Raw genomic sequence first — 12,754 nt, forward strand, 5'->3', positions numbered from 1 at the left:
TGATGTTTCGTTTGGTCTTGAATGCATGAACGTTGAACTTGTAGATGGGTGTGACCTGTTCATCCAGACTCAGACAGGCCGGAGCTCTGCCTCCACCATCACACTGCCTTCTCGCTTTGGTTCTTCTTCACCAAGATACGCAGCTCAACCCTTCCTCGTCACATGGATATTTAGGCTTGACCTACGGTTGTGTTCGTGTTAAGCTCGAAATCATTTCGGGAGCTATAGGGTACTCACTAGCTGCCAGTCTGAAGGGTAAGGCACAGCATGGACGGTCAGCTTGTCCATATCTGGCACCGGGCTCTCGAGAATGATGTTGACTAGGTACGACGTGCAGTGGATGGTGTGGCTGTAGTTGAAGGGCGGATCGAAGCCCTTGGTCAGCCACAGGTGCGTCTGACGCAGTGTATACATGCAGTGAACGACGTGCTCGCGCTTCGTCAACCACAGAGTCGTCAGGACGCGGTTTGCCGGGTCGACCTCGACAGTGCCCTCGGCGTCGTAGAACCGGTGCCATGGCCCCGCGTCGAGGAACCCGCGGATCAGCTCCTGGTTGTCAGGGTCCTCGACAAGCTCACGCCGGTACCAGTGGAAGCTGATGGGATCCCACGCGCATCCACGCTCATATGCAACTTCTGGCCTGGCGCCGTTTGGTGCGCACAAGTACCCGGACATGTCGAGCTGCGGACAGCTATTGCAGCTTCGAAAGAGACCTCCCTTCATAACCGTATCGCGGAGCATATTGTAGAGCCATGCTGTGGTCATGACTAACGCCAGCAGTAAGACACAAGTCGATGCTGTATTTAGTATAGGCCGCCTTCGGCGGCTGCTGAGTGCTACTGCCTCCGTGGCTGGAGTTGAGAATGAGTGGTAATCGGATTCATCTTGTTGCGATCTCCAATGCATAATGGTGTTTTTCCCAAAGAACACCATAAGGTAGGTTCTATTCTATCACTCTGTTGTGCCTTCGACTTGTTCTTGCTCCTTACTTAGCTTTGAAGACTACACAACTGAACCTCTTGACGTCTTCCTGCCAGTCCACAACGGGTGACCTTTCGCTCACCGCCACAGCGAATACATTGACATCGGCGACTACCTTCACCGCTCGTAGAAGAAACATTTCGAGCCGATAATTAAGTTAAAGTTCCCGGGGAGTGGGGCTGTACGGGCTTTTAAGCTACGGGGCCGACCGGAACCTAAAGCTGCTCGCTGGTCAGGGCAGCGCCGGGCCGCTGACCTATCGCAAGAGAACCTTGTCACTAGCAGCGCTATTGGTTGTCAGGCTTTCTGATGGCGATGACTCTGTTCAGGGAGCAACAAAATTACGGGTAGTTCGATCGGTGGGCAGGGGCCGTGTGGATCGGCGGACTACTGTTCTGAACCGTTCTGGAACGAACACCTCTTCCAGTATCACTAACTAAGCTGGAAGCTTATTGGAGGAGCAGGTTGGTGAACATAGCTCCGTCACCCGCTTGTACTTGGATTATGGGGCATTTGTGTTGAGTAGCACAAGAGTTCTTCAGGAGTATGCGGTTCTGGAAGTGCGACCGGCTGGGCAATGTCGCCTACGTGAGCCTCTCCACGTCGTCGCCCTCCGAAGTGGTCGACATGTCGTTGGACGGCCACAACTTAAGACCAAAGAACGGTCTTAGGACCTGGTGCGGATGCTTCTTGGTCATCTTACTGTGTGTTTACTCCCTAGCTATGACAATCCTGGTATTGGCGACGGCCAAGGTCAGCCTCTGGCTCGCGGCGCCTCTTGGGAATGATCCAAACGGCTTCGTCCCGGCCTCTGTGGGCGCGCCGCCGCGCTGGAGGACTTTTGTACGTAACGAAAGCAATCCGTACCACATACCGGACAACGTGTTTGCGAACGAGATTAAGACGAGAGAGACCGTCGAGAGGCTGGTACAGACGCACTGTGAGTGACGGACGATCCCCTTCCCGCCCGGCAATTATGGGAAGAGTCTCTGATCAAAAGAGAGTCAGCTTCGGCGGTCCGCATCAACGGCCGTCACGCCCGCTGGGTCCATGATGACGGCAGCAAGTCCACCTTGCAGGCAACATTCACGCCGCCTAGCATGGGCCAAGACCAAGTCTACTTCATACGGGGCCTATACCAAATGCGCTGCATAGTAAGTTTACCGTGTTTTCCCGCTTGCTGGCGCCGCATCTTCCCCTGTTCTTCTGACCTGATCTCGTGACAGATTGTCCTACTGGAAGCCTACGGGACCAGCATCAACCGTCAAACGAACATCACAGACGCCACACACAAGACCAAGACCAACGGGAACAAGGGAGAAGATGACGACCACGACGTCTGGCACTGGCCGCCCGAGCACGTGGCCTACTGCCTCAACGTTTTGGCGGACGCTGTGCAATGCACGGCGGACGCGACGCCGCTCTCCTTCGTGAACGGTTTCGCGTCCGGGCATCTCACGGACGGGCAGCAGGCGTGGTGCCGGGATTGGGACTCCCTACGCGCGTGGGCCGCGGACGAAGAGCGCAGCGTGGACGCGGCTCGGGGAGGCGCTGCTCTCAAAGGGGCGTTCGGCAGGTTGTGGCGTACGGTTTTGCCCTGAAATGTTTTCGTTTTTTCCCTTCTCTCTTGCTCATTTTGTGCGACCACGTTCTGCCCTGAAAGATGGATGGATAGTGACTGGGCTGTAAATGGATTGAGAGGCTATGAGATCCTACTACAAGTCGGTACATTCCGAGAGTTGGGGAAAGTAGGTGCCCTGAGCCCTTCAGTTCCAGGCGTTTTCACATCAATCACGTGTAGATCCCGTACCGTAGAAGAGGAAGGCCTCAATAGGGGCCCAATTATAATCTTCTGTTTTACCAAAGCTATTTGGTTACTATGGACTAACTGTTCGCCGCTTGACCGGACAGGTTTGAAGAACATGTAACATAATAAGGTGATAGGTGATAGAATTTAGATGCACTAAGTAACGAATACATTAGTACCTAAGTACGGCGCTCATGACGGTTCACTACTTCATGATTAGAGAAGGCGCATTTGTAATAGTAGCTGAATGTACTCGCGAACAGAATCTTATGCACGGAAGGACTATTTTTCTTCAGCTTTCCTAGATTCCCACTCCCGTTGTGGCCTCGGCGTAGAAAAACATAGGCACCCCAGAAGTGGTTACTGAGAAACTTCCGGCCCATCGGAGTATCAGCGGAGGCAAAAGCATATATAGCAAACTCAATCAACGGGCAGCTGTTTGAGAAGAACCAGCAGCAGCATGGTGATTCGGGGTTGGAGGTGTTATTCCGATCAACACACCGTGTGGAGCTCCACCAGCTGCGCTGTTGTTAGTATAGAATAACAACAGGTAAAGGTTTTGCTTGTTCGTACGTTGGCTATGGTAAACTATTACTACTTCTACTGTATCTCATACCATGACGTAAATGATTAATTCGGCAGACCGTAACCACGCATACCTACGACCAGTCTTCTTAAATTGCCATTGTCCTACTTGCCCACTGCAGGAGACTAATTAGCAACCATAACTCATCGGTTCCTTACCTTCCACCGCTCTTTGCCATCATCAAACACCGAGGTAATCACTCACATCCATTCACCCCTAATCCATACCATGGCGCCGGCCGCCACTCCGGAGCCTATCGCCATCTGCGGTATGGCCGCCCGCCTGCCCGGCGAGGTGCGCACCCCGGCTGAGTTCTGGGACATGCTGATGGCCAAGCGCAATGGGCTGGTTGATTGGCCGCGCAGCAGCAGCAACGGCACCAGCGACAAAGAAAGGTCTCCCGCGGCCACCGGACGGTTCGACGCCGCCGGCTTCCAGAGCGACACGCCCGCCAAGAACACCCTCCAGGCACCGCAGGCATACCTTCTCAACCATGTGTCGATGGGCGACTTTGATCCCAGCTTCTTCCCTGTCGGCGCCAAAGAGGCTTCCCGCATGGACCCAATGCAGCGACAGCTCCTCGAGGTCGCCTATGAGTGCGCCGAGAACGCTGGCGCCGCCCGGAACCTGTTTGGCGGCAACACCAGCATCACCACCACATGCGGCGTCGGCACCGGCACGAAAGAAACGGCCTTAGACTTGGCCGCACGCAAGGATGTCGGCGTCTTTGTCGGCGTCTTCGGCGAGGATTGGCTCCAGGAGAACGTCATGGACAGCCAGCTGGCCGGCCTGTACCGCGGAACGGGCTTCCTCGACTTCCTCCAGGCGAACCGCGTCAGCTTCGCCATGGACTGGCAAGGACCCAGCATTGTCGTCAAGACGGGCTGTTCGGCCAGCCTCGTGGCGCTCGACATGGCCTGTCACAGCCTGCGTGCCGGAGAGTGCGCCGCCGCCGTCGTGCTGGGCGTCAACCTCATCACTTCGCCACTCATGACGCTATTGTACACGGCGCAGGGCCTTCTGAGCCCCTCGGGTTGCTGCAGGACCTTTGACGCAGCCGCCAACGGTTACGGCCGCGGCGAGGCCGTCAACGCCGTTTTCCTGCGGCGGCTCTCGGACGCCGAGCGAGCTGGCGACCCCATCCGGGCGCTGGTGCGAGCCAGCGCCACGGGCCATGACGGCCGCAAGATCGGGCAGCTCAAGCCGGACGCTGCGGCGCAGGAGTTGCTGATCCGCAAGACGTACGCGCTGGCGGGCATCCCGGACTCGCAGTTCGGGGACACGGCGTGGATCGAGTGTCACGGAACAGGCACCGCCGTCGGCGATCCCATCGAGATGCGGTCCGTCGCCAACGTCTTTGGCCGCGACGGCACTATCGTTGGCAGCGTCAAACCCAACGTCGGCCACTCGGAGGGCGCTGCTGGTCTAACGGCCCTGATTAAGGCCGTGCTATCGCTAGAGCACGGCGTGATACCGCCAAATATCTTTTTCAACACGCCCAACCCTCTCAGTACGTTTCAATCTCAGTCTCATGCTTTCTTTCACTCTTACTCTTGCTTTCACTTTCACTATCACTTTCATCATCACTATCCTATTACACTAGCTTCTCTTTTCACTCTCGACTCGACTCTGAATCTTAATTTTACACTTAGTCTCATTCCCACCTTCACACTCACTTTCACCCTTACGTTTTACCTTCACTTTCACCTTAAACGTTTCCACTCACTCTCACTTTCACTTTGGCATTCACTCTCTTTCTCCATCTCGTTTTTACCCTCGCCTCACATTCTAAACCACGTGGCTCACCTTATCTATAGTTCCCTGGCAGGCGGCCAAGCTCCGGGTCCCAGTCGACCCTCTGCCGTGGCCCGACGGCCGCAAGAAACGGGTCAGCGTCAACTCCTTTGGAGTAGGCGGCTCCAATGCCCACGTCATTGTCGAAGACGGCAGACCGTCCAAATCTCTGGTGCCTCGGGCTCCCACCGAGGCGGCCCGCGTCCTGCTCCTTTCCAGTGCCACCCACCCTTGGTCACTGCAGAAGCAGGTTCTCAACCATCGAAACTACCTTCTAGAACGCCTGCCCGCCTCGCGTCATGACTTGAGCAGTCTTCTCCATGACTTGGCCTACACGCTCGGTTGCCGACGCCATCACTTCCCTCTGCGGACGTATACTGTGGTTCGAGTGCAACAAGAGGCCGAAAACGACTACGAGGACGAGACAAAAGCAGCCGAGAGCGGGCTGCTGACTTTCGGCGACGCAGGCCATTCCGGACAGGTTCAGGACAAGACGCCGCCGCCCCGCGTCGCCTTTGTCTTCACGGGCCAGGGCGCTCAGTCGGTTCGTATGGGTTACGAGCTGCTCCACGATAATAATGTGTTTGCCGACAGCATCCGCTACCTGGACCAGTGCCTGAAGACCCTACCGGAGGCTCTGGCACCCAAATGGACTCTTTTTGGTAAGCCGCTCGCACATTTTCATAAGTCAGCGAATACGGCGTCCGATATGGAGTGATTGTTTTCCGGGCTTGGTTTCGCGTCCGTCTTTGTCCCTGCATTAAACTGAAATGAACCCGCCGCTTACTCAACACAGAAGAGCTTTCTAAACCAGCTCCGGACAGCCTCATAGAGGAGACTAGATACTCGTTGCCCTGCTGCACCGCCGTCCAGATCGGTCTAGTCCACATGTTCCGGGCCTGGGGCGTCTTGCCCGCGGCCGTTGTCGGCCACTCGAGCGGCGAAGTCGCCTCGGCCTATGCGGCAGGCGTCCTTTCAGCCCGCAAGGCCATCATCATAGCCTATCTGCGCGGTCTGGTACTGGATGAGCTGCGGGATGAGAATGGCAAGCCGCAGCCGCGACAGCCGGGCATGATGGCCACAATCGGCTTGGGAGCCATGCAGGCTGAAAAGTTTCTCAGTCCCGGCGCTGTCGTTGCCTGCCACAACAGTCCGAGCAATACGACCGTTTCTGGCGATGCGGACGCGGTACAGGAAACCCTTCGAAAGGTTGTCGAGGCGGACCCGCGGATCCGTTGCCACGCGCTCCGGGTCCGAACGGCCTTCCACTCCCATCACGTCGGGCCGAGCGCGCTCAGGTATGAGGAGCTGCTAAGACCGTTTCTCGACGGATTAGAGACCAGCAGCCGACCCTTGGATTCTCCTCCGCTGTATAGCAGCATCTCGGGGTCGCTCGAAGAAGACGCCGCGAAGCTGGTGGGAAGCGCGCGATACTGGAGAGACAGCCTCGAGAAGCCCGTGTAAGCGACATTTCTTTCCTTGTCTCAATGAAGATTGCACAGACAAACGAACTTCTGGGGAACAATGATTAGCTGACCTTGAATGTAGATTATTCCGGCAGGCTCTAGAACAGCTAGTTAGCTGCGAGAGCTCGCCCAACAACCCGGCAAACACCAGTACCAACAACAGCCAGCTCCTCCTTCTTGAAATTGGGCCTCATCCCGCACTCAGAAAGCCTATCGCAGAGACGTTGTCGTCATCATCCATGACGACCGAGCCACAAGCTTCGCACATCGCGACCTTGCGCCGCGGCGAGAGGTCCGACGAGGCCATGTTACGAACGGTGGGGGAGCTGTTCGTGCGCGGAGCTCTCACGGAGGCGAACATGGAGTCCATCTTCAGACCAGATGGGTCTGCCTCACCTGCTCCACATTGCCTGACCGACCTGCCTCCTTATGCATGGCACCACGGCACGCAGTATCTGGATCCGCCGCGCGTGGCCAGCGTTTACAAGAGCGCGCGGCATCTCCCTCACGAGCTGCTTGGCGCCCGGGTCCCGGACGCCACCGACATCGAGCCGTGCTGGCGCTGTGTTCTGGAGCCCGAAGACCAGCCCGCATGGCTGACCCACCACGTCATCGACAGCCAGGTAGTCTTTCCCGCCGCCGGCTTCGTCGCCATAGCAGCCGAGGCTGTTCATCGGCTTGGGCCCGGCCATGTTGCCGACAAGAGTTACGTCATGCGCAACGTCTCTATCAGGTCGCCGCTTGTCGTGCCACAAGGGTCGACATTCGAGCTCTTCACGAGGCTCTCGCAGGCTCAACACCAAGACCAAGACTCGGGCGACGGCGCCATCGAGGACAATTGCCCGGAGAGCACGTGGTATGATTTCCACATCATGGCCTTGGTGCCAGATCGTGATGGTGATCAATGGACCAGCCACTGCCGAGGCTTGGTTGCCGCTGGCGGTGTCGCTTCGGCCGCATTTTCGAATGGCAAGCCGTGTCATGGCGGCACCGGCATCGGCGCCGGTTGCGGCCCCACTGGGGGTCGGCGGGTCGGCCTGGACGGTGGCGGCGACGGCGATGCACGGACCGTTGACTCCGCCGAGTGGTACTCCATCGCCGACTCGGTCGGCCTGTCGTACGGCCCCTCGCTGCAGGGCCTTCAAGACATCACAGCGTCCACCTCACGTCTGTTGGCATCGGCCAGTGTTTACGACTACGATGAAGACGAAGACGAAGCAGGGTATGCGCTGCATCCGGCCGTCTTGGACATGGGGCTCCAGTTGAACCTAGTCGCCATGTGCCAGGGGCTCGGCAAAAAGTGCGACCTACTCTTGCTACCAACCTACATCGAGGAGATTTCAGTGGAAGCAGATACCACACGTCTGCTGCAGAATAGGGGGAACAGCCCTCAGGCTCGGGATGGCAGACTGAAGATGCGCGCGGAGGTCAGTTGGGTGCGGAAGGGTAGAAGCCTTCAAGGCACCGTCACCGCCACTGCCAACGGCGATGAAAGCTCTCACAACGATGATATTCTTCCCCGCCTTTCCATGCGAAACGTCAAGTTCATGGCCAAACCGCCGCGGGCCCGGCGCACCCCCCAAGACGCCCCTCTGGCGACAACACAGCCCCATCTTGCGTCCGTCTTTGAATGGGCCCCGGACGCCGAACTCGTTAATATGGACATGGTCGATTCAGTGGTTGGAATGGCCCGGCTGCTCGCCTTCAAGAACCCGCGCGTCCGCGTCTGCGTCTTCGCTCGCGACGGCGACGTAGCACTGGTCTCCGCCGTCATGCGAGCCCTCGAGACCCAGGCCATGTCCAACGGCAACGTATTGGCATCCCTGACGTACGCGGCCGCTACGACGGCAGAGCTGGGTCTGGCTCAGCTTTCTCTGCAAGAGGGCGAACAATATCATGTGAAATTCGCTCCCACATGGCTGGACATGTCTCAAATCCTCTCGGCCCAGCTGGAAAATCATAGCGGTTTTGACCTTGTTCTCGTCGATGGGCCCGCCGCCTTTACCAGGCTGTGCTCCATCTCGGCTCCTTATAAAAGTCCTTTGCCCGTTAATCCTGGGGGATGGTTCCTGGTCGACCGGTATAGTGGCGAGGCCACGACTGAGACTGAGACCGACAGGAAGCTGGAGCAGCTCGGCTTCACACTTATGCGCCGGCGTTCTCCCTCCTCTGATAGTACAAACAAAGGATTTTATGCGGCGAGAGCTTTGCTGCCCGGTCACAGGAAACACGCCAGCTCGAGACAGCGACGTGTCGTTATCATACTCGCAACACCCGCACTCGAAGAGCTGGCCCGGTCACTCCAGAGCGCCTTGCAAGAGTCTGAAGTACGCTCCGAGATTCGCGTTTGCCACTCTGGGAGCCAGCCGCTATCTTCTGATGACGATGGCAACGAACAAACCGTCATCGTATCGATGCTGCACCTGGAACAGTCGCCGGCAGAGGAAGAGCTCACTGCTCAGTCCTTCAGAAGCTACATCGACAGCCTCCTCGCGGCTCGGCAACCCCGCGTCTGGCTTCTTCCGCCCCTCCAGCTGGGGAGTACAGGATCGACATCGCTGTGCCATCGGCCCGACCCAGCGTGGCTGATCGGTCTCACGCGCACCGCACGCACCGAGAACCCGGCACTAGACTTCACCACGATCGAACTCGACATAGTCAACACGCCCGTCCGGATCGCGGCCGACGCCGTCGCTCGCATCATCGAAAGATTGACCCAGCTCGGCCCCGAGTTGGAACCGGAAATCCTGCAGCATGACAGGCCGGACATGGACCGCGAGCTTGGTGTCACGCCAGACGGGACTGTGCTGATTCCTCGGATGACATGGTCATCGCTCCATGACGCTGCCAGCTCTGTGGAAGCGGATACCGCGGACGATATTGGCGGTCCAGGACTTGTTTCGTTCCGTGAGGACGCAAGCTATTTGCTAGTTGGCGGCCTCGGCGGGCTCGGGAGGTCCGTCTGCCGCTGGATGGCCGCACGGGGGGCACGCCACCTCGTGCTATTTTCTCGGTCTGCCGCCGAGCCCGAAGCGGCCACGCTTGCCTTGGTGGATGAGTTGGCGTCCATGGGATGCGCCGCCGTTCGCGTGAGCGGGTGCGCAGAACACCTCCCGGCCGTCGAGCGCGCCGTCAGGGCAGCCGATCACTCTGCCCCTCGCGGGCTCGCCGGCATCCTCCACATGCCCATGGTCCTCCGTGACCGGCCGCTGGCAGACATGACCTGGGACGACTGGACCACCGTCTTGGACCCCAAGGTGCGCGGTGCCTGGAACTTACACAACACTTTGCGCCGCCACCGGCGAGACAGGCTCGATTTCTTCGTCCTCTTCAGCTCAGTCAGCGGCATCGTGGGCCAGCGCGGCCAGGCCAACTACAACGCAGCGAACGCCTTTCTCGACGCCTTCGCGCTGTACCGCCGCGGCCTCGGCCTCCCAGCTAGTGTGCTGGACCTTGGCATCGTTGGTGATGTAGGCGCGGTGGCGCGCGACAAGGCGCTGTCGGCGCAGTTCCGCAAGGCCGGCTATGTATTTTTGGGAGAAGATGCGGTCCTACAGGCCGTGAGCATCGCCGTCAGCTCTTCCGCTCAGCCTCAGCTTGTCGTAGGCCTGGCGCAAGATCCGCAGAACAACACAGCAACCCGGTCCGTCGTATGGAATCGCGATCCCCGTATGGCCAAGGGTTCGGGATCGGTATCTGATGAAAGCGATCGACTTGGCGGCGCGAGTGCCGCCGATGCCATCAAGAAAGAGACGCAGAACATCATCTCCTGGGCAAAGGAGTCCCCTGTTGGGCTCGTGACCGACACCCGACGGGAGTTACTGGCATCCTGTCTCGGCAGGGCCGTCCACCAAGTGCTAGTGACGCCGCTGAAGCAGTTGTCGCTGACAAGGAACATCAACTCGCTGGGCCTGGACTCCTTTGCCGCCGTCGAGCTGACGGCCTGGATCCAACAGCACTTTGGCGTCCATCTCTCGACCATGGAGGCCAACACCAGCATCAGTCTGCTGCAGCTGGCTGATCTCGTCATGGACAGGATGGTGGTGAAGCACAGGCAGGCGAAACAGCCGGGAAAGCCTTGGATAGGCGGAAACCAGCCGCACGCGGCGATTGATACAGCGTGATTGACGTGGCTAAGTAGACTTGTTGAATCTTTTTACGTTTAGTGTCTACTATTCCCTCTTCCTTCCTCATATTCCTCGCAATGGTAGTCGTGGCATGATTTGCACCTTGTTCATTATTAAATTTCGGGCTCTGATCTGCCCAAGAGTCAGTCTTGAGTCCGACGTCACCCATCCCTCGGTTTCCTTATGAAAAGTATTCAAGTTCAGCTCACTGCGCGTTTATTATTCGAGCATTGATCGTACTGCTCGTGAGCATGTTCAGTTTCTGTAACTCGATTGTGTACTTTTATTAATTTCTCATCACCTGCCTGCGGCTGCTTTCAAGGAATCTCTGCATGGACTTGATAATATGGAATACTTTTTCCTAAGTATGTATTTCGGTATCGTGCATACCCACTAAGAAAGATTACATAAACTCACGTAGTTTGCAAGTGATAGAGTGCCGAATTGAACAGCGTGATCGACATCGTTCCGTTGGATAGAGTTGATATCTATAATGTCATAGTTACTGATACTTTAATCGGAGTTAATCCTGGTAACAGTTCTTATCTAAGTAGATTAGGTAGTCGCAGCAGCAGCTGTAGTGCAACTTCCAGTGACGCCTGCGAAATGTTCTAGGATTTGGATTATACAGCGAGGTTTCAACCTTTTTAAAGGAATGCTGGCATATGATTTCAAGCAGTGTAGTTAAGCAGAAAGTCAGTCAGCTCGAGAAAACGCGTTGAATGACAGACTTTATCTGATGACCAGTGCTGTCGTGCCAATGTGCTGTTGAAGCATGATGCCGAGGGCTTTAGGCTTCAGCAAAACAGGATTTTGTCACAGCTTTCCTTTCTACGCTTGAACAAAGCCACAGAGAGCGAACAAGTCTGTTAGGAGGACATGATCAGTAAACCGGAGACGGATTTGGCGGAGACCGGGTCCGATAAATCGGCGTCCGTCTTGCTTCCAGAGTACGGGGCCCGCTTTATCGGTGGTCTCGCCGGGCCCGACCGGGAATAATATCCTTTTCGTGTTCGGACCAGGCAAGATCAACACAGAGAGTCGCATTGAAAAGCGTGATCCCTGTTAGTATCCACACATACTCCGCAGACCGCCGTTGACCAAAGTCCCTTTCACCAGCTTTACCGTTCACCAGGCAAACTGCGCAATTTTTTGCTCGTCTCTCGTGGTCTCACGATGATGCCAGACGTGCCTTTTTAAGAGCTTTCGCAGTCAAAACTTGACAAAACAAGGAGCGGCCGCCTCCAGGCAACAGAGCGGCCCTATATCCAAGAATTGCTTCATTGAATGGGCCCTCTTCGGAGCCGAGCTTCCTCTAACGGGTTGAGGAAGTTCGAATCAGGCTCTGGCCATTTGCCGTACCCCACTCCTCGGGCTGCTAAGTGCTTCTGGAAGCAAACGTGGGCCGTCCCGGCACACAAATGCCACCTCAAGTCGCGCCCGTTCTGTCTCGCGTCGGGCAATTGGTTCAAACGGCTCAAGATGCATGTGTACTGGCATGGATTCTTGCGAAGTCGCAAGCCAAGTCAGCCCATTGTCGTTGGCGGTCCACAATTGACGCGTCTCGATATAGACCTGCTCGCCCAAAATTGAAATGCCATGAGGTTTCTGCTTGTTTTCTTGATTTCCTTCTGAAACTCGGCTTTTGCGAACGACGTTATCGTGCCCTGATTGGCCACAGCCATTGGCATCTCTTGGTAAGTTACGACTTCTCAACCCTGAATACTCATCAAGACCACTCCACTACGGATACCCGTGATCCGAACTCAATCTACATATGCCGTCTTTCAATCTCCATCTTCTACGTAACCCCGTCGCTAAGGTTTCGTGGCAGCTCCCAGCATCGGGCGTAACCCATCCCGCGCAACCCATTACACATTACCCACCGGGCAAAACCCATCTCTCTTGAGGCGAATTTGCATCTTCTAATCGCAAAAGCTGTGAGACGTGAGATCAAGAAATAATTCGTCCAACGGAGGATCGGTCGCTATTG

The 12,754-nt window shown here is 56.6% G+C and overlaps 3 protein-coding genes across 3 annotated transcripts; 2 read left to right on the top strand and 1 right to left on the bottom strand.

Moving 5' to 3' along the window:
- Positions 1–222: 222 nt before the first annotated feature.
- CGCS363_v009280 (uncharacterized protein) lies at positions 223–765 on the bottom strand (the record flags this gene model as incomplete). The annotated part of the gene is made up of 1 exon (XM_036641129.1): positions 223–765. One exon carries the CDS (start codon positions 763–765, stop codon positions 223–225), a length of 543 nt encoding a protein of 180 aa, XP_036493525.1.
- Positions 766–1,608: 843 nt separating this feature from the next.
- CGCS363_v009281 (uncharacterized protein) lies at positions 1,609–2,582 on the top strand (the record flags this gene model as incomplete). The annotated part of the gene is made up of 3 exons (XM_036641130.1): positions 1,609–1,921; positions 1,990–2,135; positions 2,208–2,582. 3 exons carry the CDS (start codon positions 1,609–1,611, stop codon positions 2,580–2,582), a joined length of 834 nt encoding a protein of 277 aa, XP_036493524.1.
- A 1,020-nt stretch (positions 2,583–3,602) lies between these two features.
- On the top strand, positions 3,603–10,758 carry FUM1-0 (Highly reducing polyketide synthase FUM1; the record flags this gene model as incomplete). Its single annotated transcript, XM_036641131.1, has 4 exons — positions 3,603–4,884; positions 5,192–5,830; positions 5,965–6,628; positions 6,717–10,758. The coding sequence occupies 4 exons, from the start codon at positions 3,603–3,605 to the stop codon at positions 10,756–10,758; spliced, it is 6,627 nt and encodes a 2,208-aa protein (XP_036493523.1).
- Positions 10,759–12,754: the final 1,996 nt, after the last annotated feature.

The sequence above is a fragment of the Colletotrichum siamense genome (assembly GCF_013390195.1).
Source record: "Colletotrichum siamense strain Cg363 chromosome Unknown KSG_Cg363_contig06, whole genome shotgun sequence".
Classification (NCBI taxonomy): Eukaryota; Fungi; Ascomycota; class Sordariomycetes; order Glomerellales; family Glomerellaceae; genus Colletotrichum; species Colletotrichum siamense.